Here is a 20,535-nt window from a genome sequence, read left to right as displayed (position 1 = left end):
GTGACTAAGCAATATGATCTTCGGTTTAAAAAAATAAATTAAAGAGGTAGGATTATAACAACAGTGCCATCGTTGGACAGTTAGCAGACGTAGCCTACGGTAGTTTACCGTTTTAAGTCTACAAGTCATTCCTATCGGTGTAACATTGCTTACTTATAAAGTGAATTGACTGAATGTTACCAATGCATCATTATGAATAAAAAATCAAAGCATAACATTATATCCCAGCATTATATATGCCTATCTTGTTAAATCTGCTCTTTGGCCTTTCATTGGGGCACGTTAGTCAGTTCATTTTTAAGGTGCCTGGTCAAAGTTGTGGAAAAGGTTGGGTAAAATGTCAACTAACAGTGTTAAAGCTATTTGTATTGTTATGTCTGCACTATTTAATTGCATACACATAATCCCATGAATCGTTCGTTTTTACAATATGTTACTGCTAAATGAGCTGGTGGTAGGCCTGTAGGTTTATGTTTTTCCACCATCATAAACTGGGAAAGGAAATGATTTATTCTACCAGTTGTGATTGAAAACAAGGAGATATTGACATGTGTGACATTCCAATTTCCTTACAGTGCATAGCAGAAATTCTTCTCATATTAACCTCAGATGCTCCTTGCCATACTTTAATCATTACACACACAAACCTCAGCAGTTGGCCTGTCTAACCTTGACAGGCATTTTTCCTTGACTCCTGATACACCATGAAAAGGGCCATTATCAAGTGTGTCTGTCAAAAGAGGTTGCTATGTTACAGTATCTAGGTATGAAGCACAGTATAGTAACCTCATTTTCAATTTGATCCTATAGTATAGTATATTTGAAATGATTTCACACATGTCAATCCTTCTGTCATGCGCAGACAGTCAAGTTAACAAATTAATATGCAAAGTACACTCTGTTTTCGTCCATGCTGTTTTGTCTAAGAATAGTAGTCTACGGATAAGTACGCCTCAGAGAATAAAATGCTCCTTCTAATGAATAGACCATTCCGGTTCTTTCCATCATGTTTTCAGTGAAAGCCCATATCCACCTGGGAGCTCCAGAGTGGGGAGACTTGGATGCTGAAGGGCAGGGGCTTTCAGAGGTGATGACAGGGCCACAGTCTAGGCAGACATCTGTAGATGAGACTGCTGGGCACCACAGTCCCAGGATCTTCTTCAAGCAGGGCTCTGGGCTGCAGTGTCCTCCCTCATGGCTACATGTCTACGTCCAAGTACATTTCTGGCAGCCAGGGCCCGTAAAATGTAAATGTTCATGCCATGTGCTTGTGGGTTTTTTCCTAAACAGTGAGTAGAGTCAACTGGCAGTGCAACGGAAATAGCAGGGTAACGCAGTTTATGTTTGTTGTGTTACCCAACCATTATAACATCTGAGGGAGGGAGGCAATGTGAGATGTGTATTGGTTTAGATCCACAGCTGAAGCTACAGTACCACTGGCTGAAGGCAACAGTTATTCATGACTAGCAACAGATTGCTAGCGTTACCTCCATTGTACAACAGTGACTCACTGGTCCTCAGGCTTGACTGTAGGACACAGATGGTAGGAGTCGAGTGGGCTTAAAACTGTGTAAAATCTGTAGTAGAGTATACATTTTTTTGTGGAACAAACTTCCCAAGAACTGCAATGAGAACAGTGTCAGGTATTTACTAAAGACATGTAATGTTGAGATGTCTACAGGGAGTTTTTGATTGATATACCATGAGCATGAAGCAGTAGTAATTAACGGTGAGGTCTCCCTCTGGTTTGAAGAGGGAGGAAGAAGGAGGGGTGAAGTCAGGGCGAAAGCAACGATTAGGCCTAAGCTGCGACGCCAGACCTGTAAGAGGACTCAAGCTCCCCTGAAGCCCCATCAATCAGACACAGATAAAAGGGTTGAGCGCAAGGGCCATGTTTGACTAAAGGAGCACCTTAACATGGCCCATAAACTGCTTCCTCTTCTGTCAGCCAACTAGGGAGGTGGTGGGGGTTGGGCGGAGTGAAGGGGTGCATAATTTCTGGGTTAAGCTCAGTGAGAATGATGTTTATGCTTGGGTTGAAAGGATTCTCATTCAAACGGTAGACAGGACTCTAGCCTCTGTGAGAAGGTCTGACTCTATAAAGGTGCACTCTGCATTGAGATTTCATTAGGGCCTAGAAATCAAACGGATATTTCGATCTAAGCTTTACAAATAGGAATGCATAGGGAATGTAACACCATGACAACAGTTCTGAGCATGGGAAGATGTTTTAACAGGTGATTAGAAAAACATTCACACGTTTCACATAAGACATTCACAATAACTACGTGAGTGTGCAAATAATTATTTTACTTTCAGTACAGTAAACACAGAAATATGTGAAGGGAAAGACATAAAGATCGTTTCACGATTTCATGAATTAGGACATGTTACTTTTGTATCAGCAACAAAACAGGAGGTAGGTAAGCCATATCCATAATGTGCAGACAGCTAACCCCAAGAGGAAGGCTGCAAAGTAACTTATTGAGAAACATTTTTGGTTGTGGGGGTCACAGTGTGTGTTTGGTGAGTAGACCTCTTTTCCCTGGATGATAAGACCAACTACAGACTGTAGACAGCCTTGTCTCCCTTTTCTCCTTCTCTCTCCCTGGCTGGCTTAATGGCTGCAGGTGTGACTTTAGACAAGGAAGCTGTTATCAGGGTACACCATGACTCAAAGGGGTTAGGAGGGAGGAGACACAAGAAAACAAAAAAGAATGCCTTCAGCTGTTACTAGGCCAACATCTGTTGGTAGATCACTGCTGAAGTTTCAGCTACTATTTCAAATATTTCCACTATTATTACTTTTGAACCCCTCTTGTTACCATTTTACAGTCTACTAATTTGTGGGTGCATGTATTCAACATTTTAACATTGGTTCAACTACTTTATTTAGAACCTGATGTTTTTGCTAAAGCCCTATGAACAGGTTGGACAGCTGTTTCTCCCCATCTGTGTCTCTGACAGCGAAGTGGAGGCAGGGGCCTGTGAAGTCAGTCCCGGTGGATATAGAATAATCCTGCCTCTGTCTCATGACAAGGAGCCAGCCCACCTGCAGTGCACCTGCCACTTGGCCTCCAAACAAGAAAGGAGTCACGTAAAACATTTATGATCATCCATTAAAAATGAATCCCATCAAACAGTTTAGAGAGAAAGCAGATGGAGATTATACTCTGCCATCCAGAGGCATGCTGTATGGCTCCTCTAATGTCACATGACCACATGACCTCAGTTGACCTTGACCTTTCTCCTCACCAATGGAGAAACCACCAATAAAGATATCAACTCTGATGGATTCATAGAAAGCGGGACTAACCAATAATAAAAGACATTCAAAGCTAATGAGAAAGCATTTTAGGCTGCATTCTGAAGTATAAAATAGAGAGTGAGCTGAAGGGGCTGAGAGAAGAAAGGAAAGAGGAACAGATTGCAGAAGTCAAAGGCTGTGGAGCATCAGACACAAAGCGAGTATCTGTTTGTCAGCTGACAAAGATGTCAGTTAAATATAGCTGAAGTTCAGTTGGGCAAACAGAAGATGCAATATTATACTCTTGGTATTGCATGGCATGAAAATAATATTGGTCTTTATTCCCTGAAAACATTTTAAATATTTTTTTTATTTATGCTCGTGAGTGCTTATTTTCCTTCATCAAAGGCAAACTATTGATATCGATTTCGATCTTCAGATTCCTTTCCCATTTGTTTAATTAACTTAATTAATTGCTAATGTTATTGCATTGACACAAACACATTCAAGCAAATGTTGGGTCCAGCTACCAGAGGGAGATAGAAGCACTGTGTATGTAATGTAGTATGTAAGATGACTTGGCATTAAAAGGGCACATTGAAAATAATGTGTGTTGGATGCTAAGATAGATTAGCAGGTGCTATGTTGACATATGAGCAGGATGCCACCTGTCTGTTTAAACATTTAGTACATAAATCATTACATATCACACCATGTGGAAGTCGTGTTAATGAGGTATTTTCTCCAAATACTGCCTTGGAAACCTTTTCAAACCAGTAATTCTGATACTCCTAATTACAATAAATAGGTTAACCCCAAAAGCTCTCTCAAGGTGTGATGGATTCTTGTTCCTGTTCGGGCATGAACAATAAACACAATAATGTGTGTGTGTGTAAATGACAAAGCAGAACAGCGGTTTGTAAATCATTATACAAACACCTAATTTGCACTGCTCTGCAAGATATGAAGGTGTTCAGATTCCAGACGGAGCGTTTCAACAGCAAATCAAAGTCCCACCACTTTAATTAGGCTTCTGTGAGTCATGGTGTTCAAAGATGTTTTCTAAAGTCTGTGCTTCTAAAGCATTCCGGTTGTGGTATGGGGAACATTCGTCTGTGTTACAAATGAGTCCTTGGCACATTTGCAGAGAAGCATTGTCATTGCTGCATCTGCCAGAGATAAAAAAGAGGCCAGAACACAACAGTACAGCCAGGCTCAGTCGCTCTGAAAGCAGCTGGACCCAGACATCACCAGCACTTCTGACAGACACAGGGAGCATAAGCCAAAGCCTGGCAACAATAGCTTCAACCTGTCTATCACATAGATGTCAGACGCTAAATGAGTCATCCAACCATCTCATTGGCTATTCAAATAATTACCAGACAGCCAGGACCCAGTCACTGACAGAAACTATGGATCACCTGGTTTCACCTTTATGAAAAGAAAGCAACACTATAAGGACCACTTCTTGATTAAAATACTATTATATAAATGAGATAGTATGGCAAAGTCTACCTATGTGTGAGAAGAGGATAGTTTGTAACACAAAACCAATTTGATTCCGAACTGTGTGGCCTAATTCTAGATTGTTATGTAATTTGGTCACGCAAGAGCAAGTGATAAAAGTTACTACAGGACAGCTGCCATGACATCATAAAAATGAGCCATGCAAATATTAGATCTGGGAATGTTTATGCCATTCTTAAGTTACTGAAGCATCTCCGTTTACCCACTGGCCAACTCATGAGTGCCCTTCACCTATTTCTGCTATGTTCACACACACGACCCCCACCCCCCATGGTGCCCTCACTGGCTCTCCTCCAGAGAATACAGCAAGAGTGCAGCTCTCATCTTTTGAATGTTGATTCGGTCATTCTGTCACACTTTTCTATAGATTGATGTATTTTCAGGTCAGATACTAAAGCAGTATAAAAGGTTTGGTTCCTAAATGGACAGTCCGTATGTAAGGCTACGACATGTTCATTCAGTCCATTGGAACACATCAGACCGGGTCTCACAGGAGAGGACAGGTCTGACAGTTGACTGATGATTTAGAAAACAGAGTTGTTTTCTATGAGGTGACAGCTAAGGGATGTCTTCAATGTACTTTAGTCTGGACTTGGTAGGTTGTTGCTTGGTAACAGACTGCAACCACTTCAAAGTCCCTTGTCGGTGCATGAAAAGCTGCTTTGGAGAAGCTTCAGAGGAGACAGCCATTGGACCCTGGGACATGGCTTGCAACATGTTCCCCTCTGTTCCTGTAGGTTCAGAGCCTCCCCTCTGAGGGGATAGTCTCTGGGGAGCAGAAGGCGGTAGGTCTGGCGTCTGGAAACACGTCTGTCTGACTCTGATGGCAGAACCGTACAGAAGGGAAAGGCTGTGCGAGGCAGAGTCATGAGAGGCCAAGTTAGAAACTAAAATCTGTCAACTCCATCAGAGCCACCAACGATCATACTGTCAAGCTGGCCAACATGGAGCCCGGACCCCAGCTAATCAAGCCTGCAAGTACATTTCCAGAGGAAAAAAGACAGTTGAGTGTCCCTGTGTCATAGCGTTTATAAGTTGATGTTTTTAATGTCCGCCATGCTTTTCCTATTCCATTCATTTTAAAATAAAGCTCTTACTTATAACCTAAAAAATCAAGTGTACTTGTATACCAAAAAATAGCCCACAAGGCAGCTAATAATATAAGGACATTTGCATTCTTTTATTTTTAAGAGGCCAAATATTTCGTATACGGAAGTACTTGTACATACACATGGCACCGGTACTAGGATATCGGGAATGCATTTTATGGAAGAGAGTACCTCATACAAAAGTACTTCTTTGTTCCCTGTAGTTGGGCCTACTTAGTGGAATAATACTTTTTCCATTCCCCAAGTCCATTCAGGGAAAGATTATTATAAAATTAAAATACAAAAGAGTATGCCTATAGGAAAGGTCAATTTAAATAAATAATGTTTTTATTGATTCAAATTTTGTGAAATATTTGGTATGCCCATCACACTACTATGTGCATATACAAGGTCCACCACAGGAATAATATTGTATTGTGTGTACTGTCGAGCTGACTGTTTATGTATTTGTAAGATGTCCAATAAATTCGATCAATCAGTCAACAGACTGCTATCCCCACTGTGTGCTATAAAGCACGAACATGTCCCATTCTGTTACTCAGCCAGGCTGGCACATGGGTCATCACTGCCCCCCAGGACAAGTTGGCGGATGCCACTTCCTGGGCATGGGCAAACACAAGGACTTATGCACTATTTATAACCACTTATTAGAGAAGACTGTTTTCTTAACGAAGCTGAGAGAAATGATAAGGCAGGATAAGGAAAAGAGAACATATAGCCTACCAATAACATAACGAAATTAATTTGCTTATTTCAATCCCATGTGATAATGCATCTTTAATTACTCAAATATCTTATGCTACTTGAATAGGCTACATGATCCAAATGTGTGAAACAGGAACTGCATATGAATGCTTATGAAAGCGATGTTGAGAAAATTCTCAGAGCAAGGTCATCCCTAATCAGTTCAAAACAACAGATATGTTCTTATTCAAACAAGGCCAAGACAAACTATTAATAAACAACAGGAAACTGATCTAATCTGATGTCACTGTGACTCCAATACCACTGAGTTACCTTTGCCTGTGACAATAGTCTCTAAATTATCAAAGCTAACACAGACAAAGCTTTGCTAAATGAAAATAGGCTGTGTCACCTATTTAATCAAGTCCATGTTTCAAAGCTTAGCATGTGCAAAATACTTAAATGTATCATACTTTCACTACCATCTCCACATTATACCAATGTTAATGTATGCAAAAGACTACAATTAAAATATGGTGTGACAGCAGCTGTTTAGAAACCATTATTGATTGGCAGGATTATGTCAGCCCATCTGTTATTGATCATACCAAGTCAGTGGAACATAATAGGGTTTTAGTAATGTTTAGGCAGTGGCGGCTGGTGACTCAAAAAATGGGGAAGAAATTAGGAAACGCAGGTTGGTACAGTAACATGCTCAGATTAGTTCTTGTTCAAATGTAACAATTATGCGACTAGCAACATAATGCAAATCTACAACCAAGGAAATGTAATGCACCTGACGATTATCTGTCTTTTCCCACAATTTACTAATATCAAATTATAATCATACTGTCAAATCATACTGTTGGCCTATCGATCGCATTACTTCAAAAAAGTATACAAAAAAATACTGTGGATATGGGTACACTAACCCTGTAACACATTACTATACTGTGCCTTTAAGATGAGCTAGCTGATTTGGAGGCCAATGTCAAACGCCGATTCTATTCATTAACTATTGTAAACCCAAACGTAAAATAAATAAATAACACTTGATCGTATAGCACCTAATCTGTTGATCGTTGCACAGGCTGAAGTTCGAAAACCAGCTCAGACGGGAGTTAATGTTTTTAGCTAGCTAGCTAGCCTGGAGCAGAACACAGGCGAAGTGGATTCCCTTTCGTATGCAGAACTATGTCAGCACGAAAGAGAAAATTGCCTTCAGCACTAGAGTCAGCAGATCAAACAAAACGAGTAAGGCCAGTGCCCCATTGTGAGAGTGGCGATGTCCACGTGAAGGATGTTAGTCCTTATTTTCACAATGAAGGGGATCCCTGCAGACTTGGAGAAGACTTTTTCAACCAGCCATGTGTTTGTTTGGCTAAAGACTTTCTCGGCAAGGTACAGTCTTTTGACTAACGTATTGTACCCACGTCATTCATTGTAGTACCGACCAGGGGTGCTGGTGCTTAAGGTTGATCTATTTCGCAAACGCTTTGATCAAAGCAACGTACAGGGCCCCTTTTTGGATCTTTGGGTATCTTGATCAGCAGTCAAATGCTTTTCCACTGAGCTACTTCCTGCTTTTGTCGGAAACATTAGTAGACATAGTCATTGTTTCCTAGCTCATAAACCTATATAATAATGCATACCTGGACCACTTTCCTGAAGCCTGTAATCAAGTCTGCAGCCCATATTCTGTCAGGCTGCATACAGACAGGGTATACAGGCTGTGGTCTTCATGCTTCTCTACAGTTCATATAATGTTCTCTACATCACTGATTTTACCTACTAAAGTAAGCAAGCAACAACAATCTATTAAATGCAGCTTTCCCTTCTGTGGTTACCTAATCTGCACACCTACGCCGTCTTCCGGGTTTATAAGAACCCCTCCCATGTCGCTTTGTATCCCCCCCATCCCCAATACACTCATACATTTTAAATGGTTGAGGATAGTGTAACACCAGTAGTTAACTGTTGTCTTGGTGCCAGGTATTGGTGCGCCGATGTGCAGACGGTACTGAGCTGAGAGGCATGGTGGTGGAGACTGAGGCCTACCTTGGAGGGGAGGACAAAGCGTCTCACTCAGCTGGGGGGAAGCGCACAGAGAGAAACACGGCAATGTTTATGAAGCCGGGCACAATCTATGTGTATTCAATCTATGGCATTTATCTCTGTATGAATGTATCCAGTCAAGGTAAGAGTACTGTACTAAAGGTGGTCTTAAAAACCCCACCTCATAAAACCGCATGAAGCAGTTGTAATGATGTTACATAGAAAATGAAGTCTTATCTGTTGGAAAACCACCTCGTTAAAGACTGAAATGTTTCTCATTAATGGACTATATGAGGCCTAGCCTAAATGCTGTTGTTTTTTCAGTCAACATTAAGGAAAGGGCAAGAGGAAGGAGACAGAGTGGAGCCTGCTGACTGGTTGTGCATTGTTTTGTTGTTGCAGGGGAGGGGGCTGCAGTTCTACTACGCTCTCTGGAACCCCTTCAGGGCATGCCCTTCATGAGGCAGCTGCGAGTGGCCAGACGGAAGGAAGGAGCGCGACCTCTCAAGGACAAAGAGCTTTGCAACGGGCCCTCCAAACTGTGCCAAGCTCTGGACATACCCCGCTGCTTTGACCGCAGAGACCTGGCCTCTGACCCAGACGTGTGGCTGGAGAGGACCTCCCAGGCAGGGCCCCTGGACGTGGTGACAGCATCCCGCATTGGCATAGAGTCCCATGGAGAGTGGGCCACCAAACCCCTGCGCTTCTATCTGCGAGGACACCCATGTGTGAGCGTGGTGGACCGACAGGCCGAGAGGATGGCTGTGGTCTGCAGCGCTGCTCATGACCTGGTTCCGTCAGTGGAGGAATGCAACGCTGACACAGGACAGAACTGAAACTGTCAAACGTGTGGACGTGAGATTGTCTTGAATTAAGGCCCATGCTTCTGCTACACTGTGTGAGCATACAACTGACAGCATTTAGTTGTTTTTTTCTTAACTCCGATTTGTTTTTCACTTATTCAACACATGGGCATGTTTATCAATTTTCCACAATACTCAGTGATGGAATAGAACCAAGGTACACCCATAACCAGATGTTTTGATAAGCAAATACCACAATTCAAGATGTGCTAAATGAAACATTAACTATGCAGAAATCCTTGCTATGGTTCCATTTTCATGGTTTCCATTATTTTCTGTCTCAACCCCACAGATTAGAATCTATAAATGTAGTCATTTGTTGCACCTTTCTTTACATGGTTCAAAAAAAATTGGGGGTATAAAACTGTACTGTGTTCTTTTCCTTGATCCATAATCCTTGCAATCAATCCAACTGAACTAACTAAATGGCCAACCGACAATTCACATTCTTTACCTTGAAGCATGCACTGGAACGAATGTCCTTCACTTCAAAACTCCCAAATCCTCTTATCAATTTCACAGATGTTTAGAATGTTCCCCTCCTCTCAAAGCAAAAACAGCTTGTCTGATGTTTGGCATCTTTTCATTCTTAGTTTTTCTCTGGCACTCCAGAGACTCAGGAGGGGGAGGAAGGGGGGCTATTCAGGGCAGCCTGTGGTCTGGAATGATCGTTACAGCATGTGCCCACCTCTGCTGTGTTTACTACAACTGACGAGAGTGAACCAACCTCAGTAATTGGAAAGGTTCATCATGCACAGTCGTCAACCTAGACAGTTCCTTGGTATCAGCACAGCAGATTTCTGTAATAATTTAATAACAACACAAAGAGATCTCAAATAGCAAGAAAAAAAATACAGAGCATTTGCTAACACAGGCAAGCACAATCAGTTATCTTAAAGAGCGGTAGATGATTTTTCTGTACAATCGCATACATACACAATCACCCTCCCAGTGATAATGAAAAAACTAACAGTCAGTCAAAGCAGCGTCATTGTCAAATTGTTCACGTGCTCAGGAGCAGGGTAACCGAGACGGTGTCTCCTCCTAGACTCCCTATTCAAGAGGTGACTGGAAGAGGGAGATGACTGGGTCCTCATGGTTGGTGACCACCAGCACGCTGCGGAACTTATCGAAGAGCGTCTTGAGGTGCGAGCGCCTCATGTTCTCGTTGTACATGATCTCCTCCAGGTGGTGGTGGCCTCGGAAGTAGTGCAGCAGCCTGGAGGGGGGAGGGAGGAGGGGAGGGGGTTGTAGTCCAACCAGCACAGAGGAGGAAGTTAATCAGGTTCTCCCACAACCATGAACTAAGCAAACCTACCACGAGGCAGGACTGTAAATGAGTGAATACCGTACAGTTTACTTTGCAGCACATAACTGAATAACTGCTTCCACTTCCTCATGAAAAAAAATTCAGTTAACCCCTTTGCTTTTCAGTCAAAAAACATCTTAATTCCCCAAAACACAAAGCAAACTGATTTATGTTTCCTCTCTTTTCTAGACTTGGTCCATCTGTTAGGCTGGCTGACACACAGCAGAGGGCGACAGAGAGAGAATCTGAGCTCTAGCACACACACCATCATTGTCCCAAACCCATAGGGTTCCCATCAGCGCCAAGGATCAGAGGGGCTTACCTGGCGAACATGCGCAGGTCCTCCGGGTTCTGGGCGGCAGGGATGCTGAGGATGACTTGGCGCTCTTGTTCCGTCAGGCTGGCCAGCAAGGTCTCCGTCATCCTCTTGTTGAGGGGAGAGTCTCCACCAGGCATCAGCTCAGCACTCGAGTTCTCCATGCTGGGGCTGGTCAGGGTCATGTCGTCGCTGCTGGCTACAGACAGGAGACAGCTGATGATCAACCGGGACGAGGAACCCGGGACGGAGTCGATGATTAGCGGCGGCGAATCGGAGATAAAAGTTTCCCTCGGGCTGCCACTACACTGACGCAGCCTGGCACAGAGCTCAGAGGCTCACTGACCACCGTGGGTGTAGCAGCTGGACGAGGGGGGGGGGGGGACTTACTTGGAGATTCGAAGCTCGTGGGTGTAGCAGCTGGACGAGGGGGGGAACTTACTTGGGGATCCGAAGCTGAGGGCACTGGGAGTGCTGAGGCTGCGGCCCCCCACCCTGGCCGTCAGGGGGAACTCCTCCTCCCGCAGTCCCGGCTCCTCCTCACCGGGAGGCACCAGTAGGCACGCGTAGGTGTGCAGCTGGATGAGCAGGCGGTGCTGTAGCATCCACACCACCATCTGGATGAGCTGGGCCTGGACACACAGGGCAGGGGAGAGTAGGGCAGGGGGGAGAGCAGGGCAGGGCAGGGGGGAGAGCAGGGCAGGGCAGGGGGGAGAGCAGGGCAGGGGAGAGAGCAGGGCAGGGCAGGGGGGAGAGCAGGGCAGGGCAGGGGGGAGAGCAGAGCAGGGCAGGGGGGAGAATAGGGCAGGGCAGGGGGGAGAGTAGGGCAGGGCAGGGGGGAGAGCAGGGCAGGGTAGGGCAGGGGAGAGGGCAGGGCAGGGCAGGGGAGAGCAAACCAGGTCACAGGCATCCTTACAGAAAGACAGGGCCAGTGAAAAATATGTTGTGGAACTCAGCTCATCCTTTTGACCACAGGCAGTTTTGGTATGTTTCCAGCCTCCGGAGAGTTCCACCTGAACCCAAAATAGGGCCATAATGTAGCCTGTGTTCTGATCTTGCTTTCATAAATAATGGACATTTTAAAGGATGAAGCCGATGTGACTGACTGCTTTATATAATTGATGACCTACACTTAGGCAATGTCCGACCAGGGCGGAGCAGGAACATCTCTGTATCTGCCTCTCAGACCCCCTCACTTCACTTCTGACGTAAATAACCATACGTTTCAGTTTTATATAGCATTCTTTTGGACACTTACCTCCTGCACAGGAGCATCCAGTGGGTTTCTAAACTCTGCCAGGGAAACAGGCAGGGAGAATTTGGCCAACATAGAGGGCAGCTCGTGACCTGGAAACTGCTGGGCAAACTGCTCAGCCAACAGCGAGTACCTATGAGAGAGGATATTCGCCATAATAAAGACCTGCACTTCAAGTTTGCTCCACACAATTCGTACGCAGCATTTTTGCCAGCTTCATTCAAACTATATTGGGTTTACCAGACGCACGATCTGGATAATATCATTTATCATTACGAGTAATCTTCCTGACAGCTATGATGTGATTTCCAAACAGACAGGCTGTCTAGTACGGTATATCCCTCGTTGGTTGGGCTCCTGTCATCCTTGAGCTCTCCCTGGGTGATGAGGCATGGTAACGCTGCAAGCAGAAATGGAGCAGAATGGAAGAGCGAGGGAGGGAGGGAGGGACAGAGAGAGAGAGAGAGAGAGAGAGAGATAGAGAGAGAGGGAGAGAGAGAGAGGGTGGGGTGGAAGGAGGAAGGACGATGGGACAAGACTCACAGGCTGATGTTGGCGTGTGGGGACAGCATGTAGACGTTGTTCTCACAGAGAGGGTAGACAATGATGGCCTTGCCCCAGTATACCAGGTGAGCTGCAATCTGAAAGATCTGCACGGAAAAATAGCAAGGTGATTCTTCAGTTTAGCTGACTTCAGTTCAGCAAACAAAAAGGACAGCTCCTTATGTGCTTACTGTTAAGTGCCTCAAGACCAGTAAATGGCAGTATGCCATCAGTTGTGCATCATTTAGTACCACTCTGTTTTATATGCTTTTCCGCATTGAGACATTAAATGCCCACATCATTGTTTGCATTGATGCGAATGTTGATTTAAGTCGGTGGCAAACTGCTCGCACCTATTCTACATGGTAACTCGACCCAAATAACATGTTGTAACGCATGTGTTACTGTTCATGACATACAGTTCTCGAAATGAGACTAAGTGACGTGACCGCAGCGTTAGTGTTAGCGTGACTGAAGTTGGATGCTAGCGTCACTGGACCTGTAGTAGGGCCAGATCTGCGTCCTGGGCCAGCTGCTGGAGGTTCTTGACTGCAGAGCAGGTCTTGATGAGGCGCACCAGGGCAGGGGAGCAGTCCAGAGGAAGCTGGGCCAGCAAGGCCTTCTCACTGTCCAGTAGCAGAAGAGCATGGTAGGGCCTGCGGAACAACACAAGTCATTGCCTTTCTCTATGAGAGAGAGAGAGAATCTATTATTTAATATCTGGCGGCAATAAGTGACTACGGTGTGTGGGTCATCCGACAACACACTGACGAAATGACATTCGACTAGTAACATCATCGCATATATTTTCAACCTGTTATTGCACAGAACATGTGCAATATCATTGAAGAGAGCAGGGAATTTGCAATTACGAGACATATGTTGGATGGTGTTTTTTGGGGGGGACACCACTAGGTGGCCCTGTATCACAGCACAGCCACTGTACATATCACATCAACCTGCAGACCACGAGAACCCACAGTAAGACCTTCAACAGCGTTAAGAGGTGGCCGGTGGATCAAGAGAGTAATCCAGCTATACACCCAAACGACAAGCCTCCCTCCCACAGACAAAAACCATCATACACACACCTTATGGCCTTCAGGCTGCGCTCCAGTGCCTCAAGGGGAATGTGGTTGCCCCCCACCCTGTGGATCTTGTGGGGCAGACAGAAGCTCACCTCCAGCCAGTTGTTGATGTGAACTCGAACCACCCCAGTTGTGCAAAGGCTGCAAACCAAGCAGAGACACGGGTCCAGCTGTGTAACGTAAGAGCTTCCATTAAGCAAGAAGGGCACTGAGGAGCAAGGGAATGTGCTGTGATGATGCGTGGTGTGTTGTTACAGACCTATCGTATGCCTCTTTCAGGTCCCTGGCAAGTTTGCATTTGGGAAGGATTTGTCTGAATGGGGACTGGGGGCTGCCATCTGCTAACATGACAAACCCAGAAAACACCATCACAAACCTGCCATTGAGCACACCACCTCACAGGGATTGTTGCGGCACGCAGTCAAGAGTCGTGAGGGCCGGATGGCTCGACTAGGATGAGGTGTGGTTGTGTACATGACAGGGTGGGATACTCACTTTCTGTCAGGGTGGTGACCTCATCCTGAACTGCCAACATGAGCTTGGCCTCTCTGGTGAGGTACTGGCAGCGCCTCTCCTCATGCTGCAGGGCGATGGCGATGCGCCGGGATAGGTTGTGCATGCAGCTGATGACGGAGGGGTCTGCATTGGCCTGGGGGGGTGCCAAGACGAGTTAGGGAGGTGCAGACACAGTAGGGATGGAAGTCGACTGTCACTTGGGCTCGTTCGATCGAAAATAACGGCGTAGTGCTTACACTTGATCATTCATCAGTATTCGACTCGTGAGCAGCCAAATTATGATCAGTGCACTGGTATGACACATATACCGTATATACCGAGAAACCCCAAATATACAACACTCACTTCGAAATCGATAAATTATTCAGTCCCCCATGCTCTTTCTATCCCTTGAGACGTACTCCCTACTATAGTCTATCAAAATTACTACGATAGCCTAACAAAATGCATTCAATATTAGTTACAAATGTTTTCTAACTAATATTACACGTTGTGTAATGTAGAACAAGTTTTGGAATGGGAGGGTTCAAACTCTCTATTTTGTCAAGAGAGCTAAGCATATTGACTGAATAATGTCAGTAATAAGGTGGTTGGAACGTAACGCTGTGCACTATTACACCCATCTCAGCTGTTGGAGGACACAGTGAGTCAGCAGTCAACCAAGCTGAGTCATCCAGCCCCAGATGATCAGGGCAGGATTATGCCATCCTGGAACCCCTGATTACACCCCCCACCCTCTTTCTGTGCCTTTCTGGAATTCATGTGGGTGATAACATTCTTGTCATTCCGGAAAGTTATCACACATATACACCCCACCCTTCCTAAGAACACAGTCCTGACCTTGTCTCAACCCAACACAGCTCATCCAAGTCCCTATCAAACTGCATGCAGAATAGTATTGCCCATATCCCAGAACCTAGTCAAATACTGTACATAGCTATTTATCGATTTGAAATAACAAAAAGATTGCATTTCAGAGAGAAGACACCCTGAAATATCATTTAGGCGTCATAGAACTCGTATACCCTCAAAGCAAACACCACACTGAACTTGTATACCCTCAAAGCAAACACCACACTGAACTTGTATACCCTCAAAGCAAACACCACACTGAACTTGTATACCCTCAAAGCAAACACCACACTGAACTTGTATACCCTGAAAGCAAACACCACACTGAACTTGTATACCCTCAAAGCAAACACCACACTGAACTTGTATACCCTCAAAGCAAACACCACACTGAACTTGTATACCCTCAAAGTAAACACCACACTGAACTCGTATACCCTCAAAGTAAACACCACACTGAACTTGTATACCCTCAAAGCAAACACAACACTGAACTTGTATACCCTCAAAGCAAAGACAACACTGAACAGGATCATCGTCGGCGTCTCCCTCTTGGGTGATGGATCTGTTTTGGACACCTGTAACAAATATATACAAAATGTTTAGCATACATGTCATTGAATCATAAAAGTATGGTCACATGTATGTCTCAAGTGACAATCATTTCAACAAACGGTGGTCACATGATATGATCATGAGGGTCTGTAATATGAATAATCATTCAAATACAATTACAAAATACATGAATCCCAAGGACTAAGTCTATTTATATTTCGATTTCCAAAGGACCAAAGAAACATTGAGGATCATATTTACATAAATGAATACAAGTTGATTGCATCTAAGAACACAGCCATAATGCTGGGGGACTTTTATATAATATACAACAAGGATCTCCAACCCGGTTCATGGACAGCTACCTGCCTGTTGGCTTTTGATCCAGCCAACCTTATTTGAAACTAGTTACCAGATCAACCTACTAATTATTAGAATCTGGTGTGCTATATTGGAGCTGGAGCGAAAACCTACTGGACGTTAGCGTTCTAGGAACAGGGTTTGACACCCCTGATATACAGTATATATTCATACTAAACTAAATTAGATATTCATTTAGATATTCATTCCAACTAAATTAGATGACCACGTGGAATTAGAGTCAACACTTTACATTATAATAATGTAGTAGACCCTTTTTATCGATAAAAGTTTTGTCTTGACTACTCAACATTCGCTGTCTTTCTCAGTTTAACATGCACAAAGTTGTAAATACACTACTATAAATATTCTACAAGACAAGTGTGAAAGCCCTGAAGGGCAAGCAAATGGAAAAAAAGATTGTAAAGAGACAAAACAATTAATTTAGTGCTGCATGTCATACAAACTACATTTAAATAGTTGTTTTAATATAATACTTCAAAGGGTTTCAAATTCGCTTCATGGTTTCAGGAACACTATTTGAATTCCATAAATAGTTACCATTAGTCACAGACTCACCCTAATCTAGCTCCACCACCTGGCCCTGCATATTATATTTTACTTAGAAAATTGATTTGGCATGTCAAAACATCAACTTCTTTTGACGACAAAGTTAAGGCGGCAGGCTTGGGTTGTTTAGGCGGCCGCCTTAACTGAAAAGTGCTGCGGGAAACCCTGCAGAGTGGTCATCAATACTGCCTAGAAAACACAGAAACTAGAAAGGTACTAACGGCACTGGTCCTCTATTAACAGTGGTTAGCTTCAGTAATTAGCTTACTATAGGAAGCCATTCCCTGTTAAAAGGGTACAGCAGCAGGTGTTTAGTACACTGGCATTGGAGGAAGGGGATGCGTGTGATAGTTGGAAAGCTAGCTTTCATTGGTGAATTTCCTTGGTTATTAAAATTCAATTGTTTGTTGCTTGCCTTCCAGCGCTTACGTAGATAAGTGGCTTAAATACCAAAGCGTGTTAAAGGATATTCCTAAAAAACAAGATCCTTGTTTGCCTGTAGGATGTAGTAGTGACAGCCAAAAGTAGTAGCCAAAAGTAGTGACAGCCATTTAGTCTTCTCTTCCACCGCACGCATGGACAAAATGGACAGAGTAAATAAACGTACTCAGTGATTTCTTACCTGGATGGTGTGAGGATGCTGTAGAAGAGTTGGGTGCCCAACGAAACGTACATTGTCTATCTTCAACTCAAACTTCTTTCCACACATGTCAGATTTGGTGGCCAGGATGGTTGCAAGAATGATGTCTGAGAACCTGATTTAAACACAGGAAATACATTTGTGAGAACGCCAGTTAGTCCAAGTAGAGGTGGAAAGGAGGCGGAGGAGAGACAAAGGACGAGTCAGAGGGATCCAATTATTGTTTATTTTATCTTGATTATTTTGGGTTTAAACATGTCTACACATAGCCTTAGATGGATTGGCCTGCAAGGTATTTTACTGATCAGCGTTTGATAGCAGCTTGTGTAAATCTTTGACAGAGAGTAGAAACAGAGAACAGACCCTCTCTGGAAAAGAGGTGAGGGCTTTGTAAAGGGGAGGTGATGTACTCATGCTGGTTTACATAGCTCATGCAGCAGGCCAGATCTACCATCAAAACAAAGGGATGACAACTAATTTCTTATGTTTGCGGCAGCAATATTCTGACTGTATCCTTAAACATGGTAAGCTTACGTACATACAGTATAAGTACGCTAATTATTATGAATTAGATATAAGAATTAGAGAGATAGAAACTGAACACATACTATAATTGCAATTGATACACAACCGTTTCAGACTGCAAAATGAACAGATGTATTTCCGGTTTCACAGGAACAAAACAAGTGATGGTTGAAATGCAGGATATACCTGGACGAGTGGATCATTGAATATTCAGTCATTCAGGTGATTGAGGCATATGCAAAATTGCGAACATAAAGGATAAGCTATAGACACAAAACAGGAAGTAAGAGGAGGGGTAAATAAAGACAGGTGTTTTCTAAACAAAAGGAACGTGGTTTAGAATGGTTTGGTCTTACCCTGCTACCAACTGTTCATCAGTTAGTGGAGATAGTTCTCTGAAATGGGAATGGGGCCATAAAAAGAAAAAAGCAAACAAAAGAAAAAATGCAGCAGACAATTGGACAGTATGCACAACAGAGGGACATGAAACAAAAACAAACATCGAACTAACTCATATTGAATTGAAAGCAGTGATTGATATTGCCTTTTCAGCAAATGAGTGTTTTCATCATTTTGGAATGATGGGTCTGTAAAACTGACATTTTTGATGCTTTGGGAACAGTATTTCTTATTAGACTATTATCAGTAATCCTATGTCCACCTATCCTGACCAGAGGCCTGTTTCATAAAGCAAGTTAACTGAATAAGTCAGGTTTATGCCAGTTAGTCTGAGTCATTTCCAGTTTATACAATTCCATAAAGCCTGCTAAATTTTGTTCAAGCTCAGTTACTAGGACAACGTATGCTGCCGAACTAACTTGGTCATGGGTTTAAGTCAGGCTTAAACCGTGCTGTTGCTCAACCACACGTTCCTGTAACATTGACCTGACGGGGAAGCAATGATTTACCACAGACCTTCTGGGGTGATGCCATATCCGACATTGCTTTTTGCAAGGGTGGATCGATAGGATCCACATTTTACCTCTCTGGCTGCTTAAGAATAGGGTGCACCCGCAAATATCTTGACTACTTGAACTTGACTCAAATTAGTCGGATTGCATGAACTAGAATTGGCCATTATGGAACCGCTTAAGCCTCGATTGAGTTGTTAGGTTAATTCAAGTCAGGTTTTGGACTTTAATCACATCTCTTTTGAGCAGGCTTTATGGAACAGGCCCCAGATGGTATGCTATTTTTTCTATTTTATCTTAGTCAGTGTTTTCTAACTCCCCAACACACTAAGAATCAAACAAAACATTTTAAAAGCACACAAACAAAACATTGAAGCACTGATATGTGCATACACTCATCCTAGGACTAAGTAGCCTTACAGAATATGATAGGTAGAAGAACACCTATCAAGTAATATACTGTCTGAAATTAAGCTCTCTTCAGTTCCTGAAGAAGACAGGATCTATTCATATTAATCTGAAAAGGTGGAATGTCCAATCTATGTTACAGGCATGGTGTGGTAGTATGGTGTACAATATAATATTCTGGCTTCTGAATTGATTTACAGAACACATTTAAGTCATTCATACCACTGCTTCTTGGCATTAGTGTAGTCTAAAATACTGTAAAAGAGGGGGTGCCAACAGACGGTATTGATGAGCCTGGTTAGCTTACAGTACACAGACAACGAACATTTTTACTCGGAAGTCGGAACATTACCTTGAATCCCCATCTTGGTCCTCAAGAACATCTCCTGTTGTGTTCAATGCATATGGACTTCTCTGTTTTGCTTGAGGACAGAAAGCCATCATGTTCAAACACAACGAGTACGGTAAAGCTGTGGTATTGCAAAGTATGATCTGATTATCTCAGTAGGCTACAGCTATATCGTTATAATAATGTTAGCCGGGATTTGGTAAACAAGTGTCCACTGGTTCGTAAGTTGAGTAACATGTTACCTTATAATAATGTTAGACAGTACTGTAGCCTACTTACTCGCAAGAGACGATGGACACTCGGCCACTCTTTGGAATGGGTATCGAAATAGCAATTTGTTACCTCGACTACCCGAACTGACCAGAATAACGCTGATGGGACTTGTCTTTTCACCACTTTTGTTAATATTATTTTGTGAGTGTTTGTACATCGAGTTTCTATCAGCAAATACCTCAACAGAACAAGACTGATTGTACATATTATAGAAATGTCGAACACTGCCTGTGTTGTGTGTTACGTCTATTATCGCTACAGAGAAACTTCGGCTTCAACTATAGTTCCGTTTCTGATTGTACATGAGGCCCCGTCCACATAGACATAATACATTATTATTTATTATGTTTATGCCGGTACACGCTAGCCCGAGTAAATTTAGAAACGCATACATATGTCTGCGTTTGCACCTCCCGTTGATGAAAACGGAGCTTTTCGAATCCGCTCCCCTAGCAGGAGACATTTGAAAACGCCGGGTTTGCGTAGTAGTGGTCCACGGAGCTTTTCAGATACGATGACGTTCAGTTGCCATGGCACTGGGGGTAGCTTGCGCTCTATATACATTTACATTTAGTCATTT

At 43.4% G+C, this 20,535-nt stretch overlaps 2 protein-coding genes across 4 annotated transcripts; one reads left to right on the top strand and one right to left on the bottom strand.

Moving 5' to 3' along the window:
- Positions 1 to 2,229: 2,229 nt before the first annotated feature.
- On the top strand, positions 2,230 to 9,753 carry mpg (N-methylpurine DNA glycosylase). Its single transcript, XM_047037488.1, has 3 exons — positions 2,230 to 7,968; positions 8,560 to 8,764; positions 9,025 to 9,753. Exons 1-3 carry the CDS (start codon positions 7,762 to 7,764, stop codon positions 9,456 to 9,458), a joined length of 846 nt encoding a protein of 281 aa, XP_046893444.1. The 5' UTR covers positions 2,230 to 7,761; the 3' UTR covers positions 9,459 to 9,753.
- A 532-nt stretch (positions 9,754 to 10,285) lies between these two features.
- nprl3 (NPR3-like, GATOR1 complex subunit) lies at positions 10,286 to 20,455 on the bottom strand. Of its 3 annotated transcripts, none has more exons than XM_047037485.1 (14): positions 19,962 to 20,455; positions 19,686 to 19,755; positions 18,371 to 18,409; positions 17,472 to 17,604; positions 15,868 to 15,942; positions 14,492 to 14,645; positions 14,256 to 14,337; positions 14,000 to 14,137; positions 13,408 to 13,564; positions 12,909 to 13,015; positions 12,369 to 12,498; positions 11,553 to 11,742; positions 11,117 to 11,309; positions 10,286 to 10,704 (listed from the first exon to the last, which is right to left on the bottom strand). In XM_047037485.1, exons 1-14 carry the CDS (start codon positions 20,158 to 20,160, stop codon positions 10,539 to 10,541), a joined length of 1,833 nt encoding a protein of 610 aa, XP_046893441.1. In that variant the 5' UTR covers positions 20,161 to 20,455; the 3' UTR covers positions 10,286 to 10,538. The 3 variants fall into 3 exon arrangements, with proteins under 3 accessions (XP_046893441.1, XP_046893442.1, XP_046893443.1); XM_047037486.1 differs by having other exon boundaries at positions 14,256 to 14,334; positions 19,962 to 20,453; XM_047037487.1 differs by lacking the exon at positions 18,371 to 18,409 and having other exon boundaries at positions 19,962 to 20,454.
- Positions 20,456 to 20,535: the final 80 nt, after the last annotated feature.

Source organism: Hypomesus transpacificus, chromosome 17 (genome assembly GCF_021917145.1).
Source record: "Hypomesus transpacificus isolate Combined female chromosome 17, fHypTra1, whole genome shotgun sequence".
NCBI classification, from domain to species: domain Eukaryota; kingdom Metazoa; phylum Chordata; class Actinopteri; order Osmeriformes; family Osmeridae; genus Hypomesus; species Hypomesus transpacificus.
This window is presented reverse-complemented; position numbering and strand designations above follow the sequence as displayed.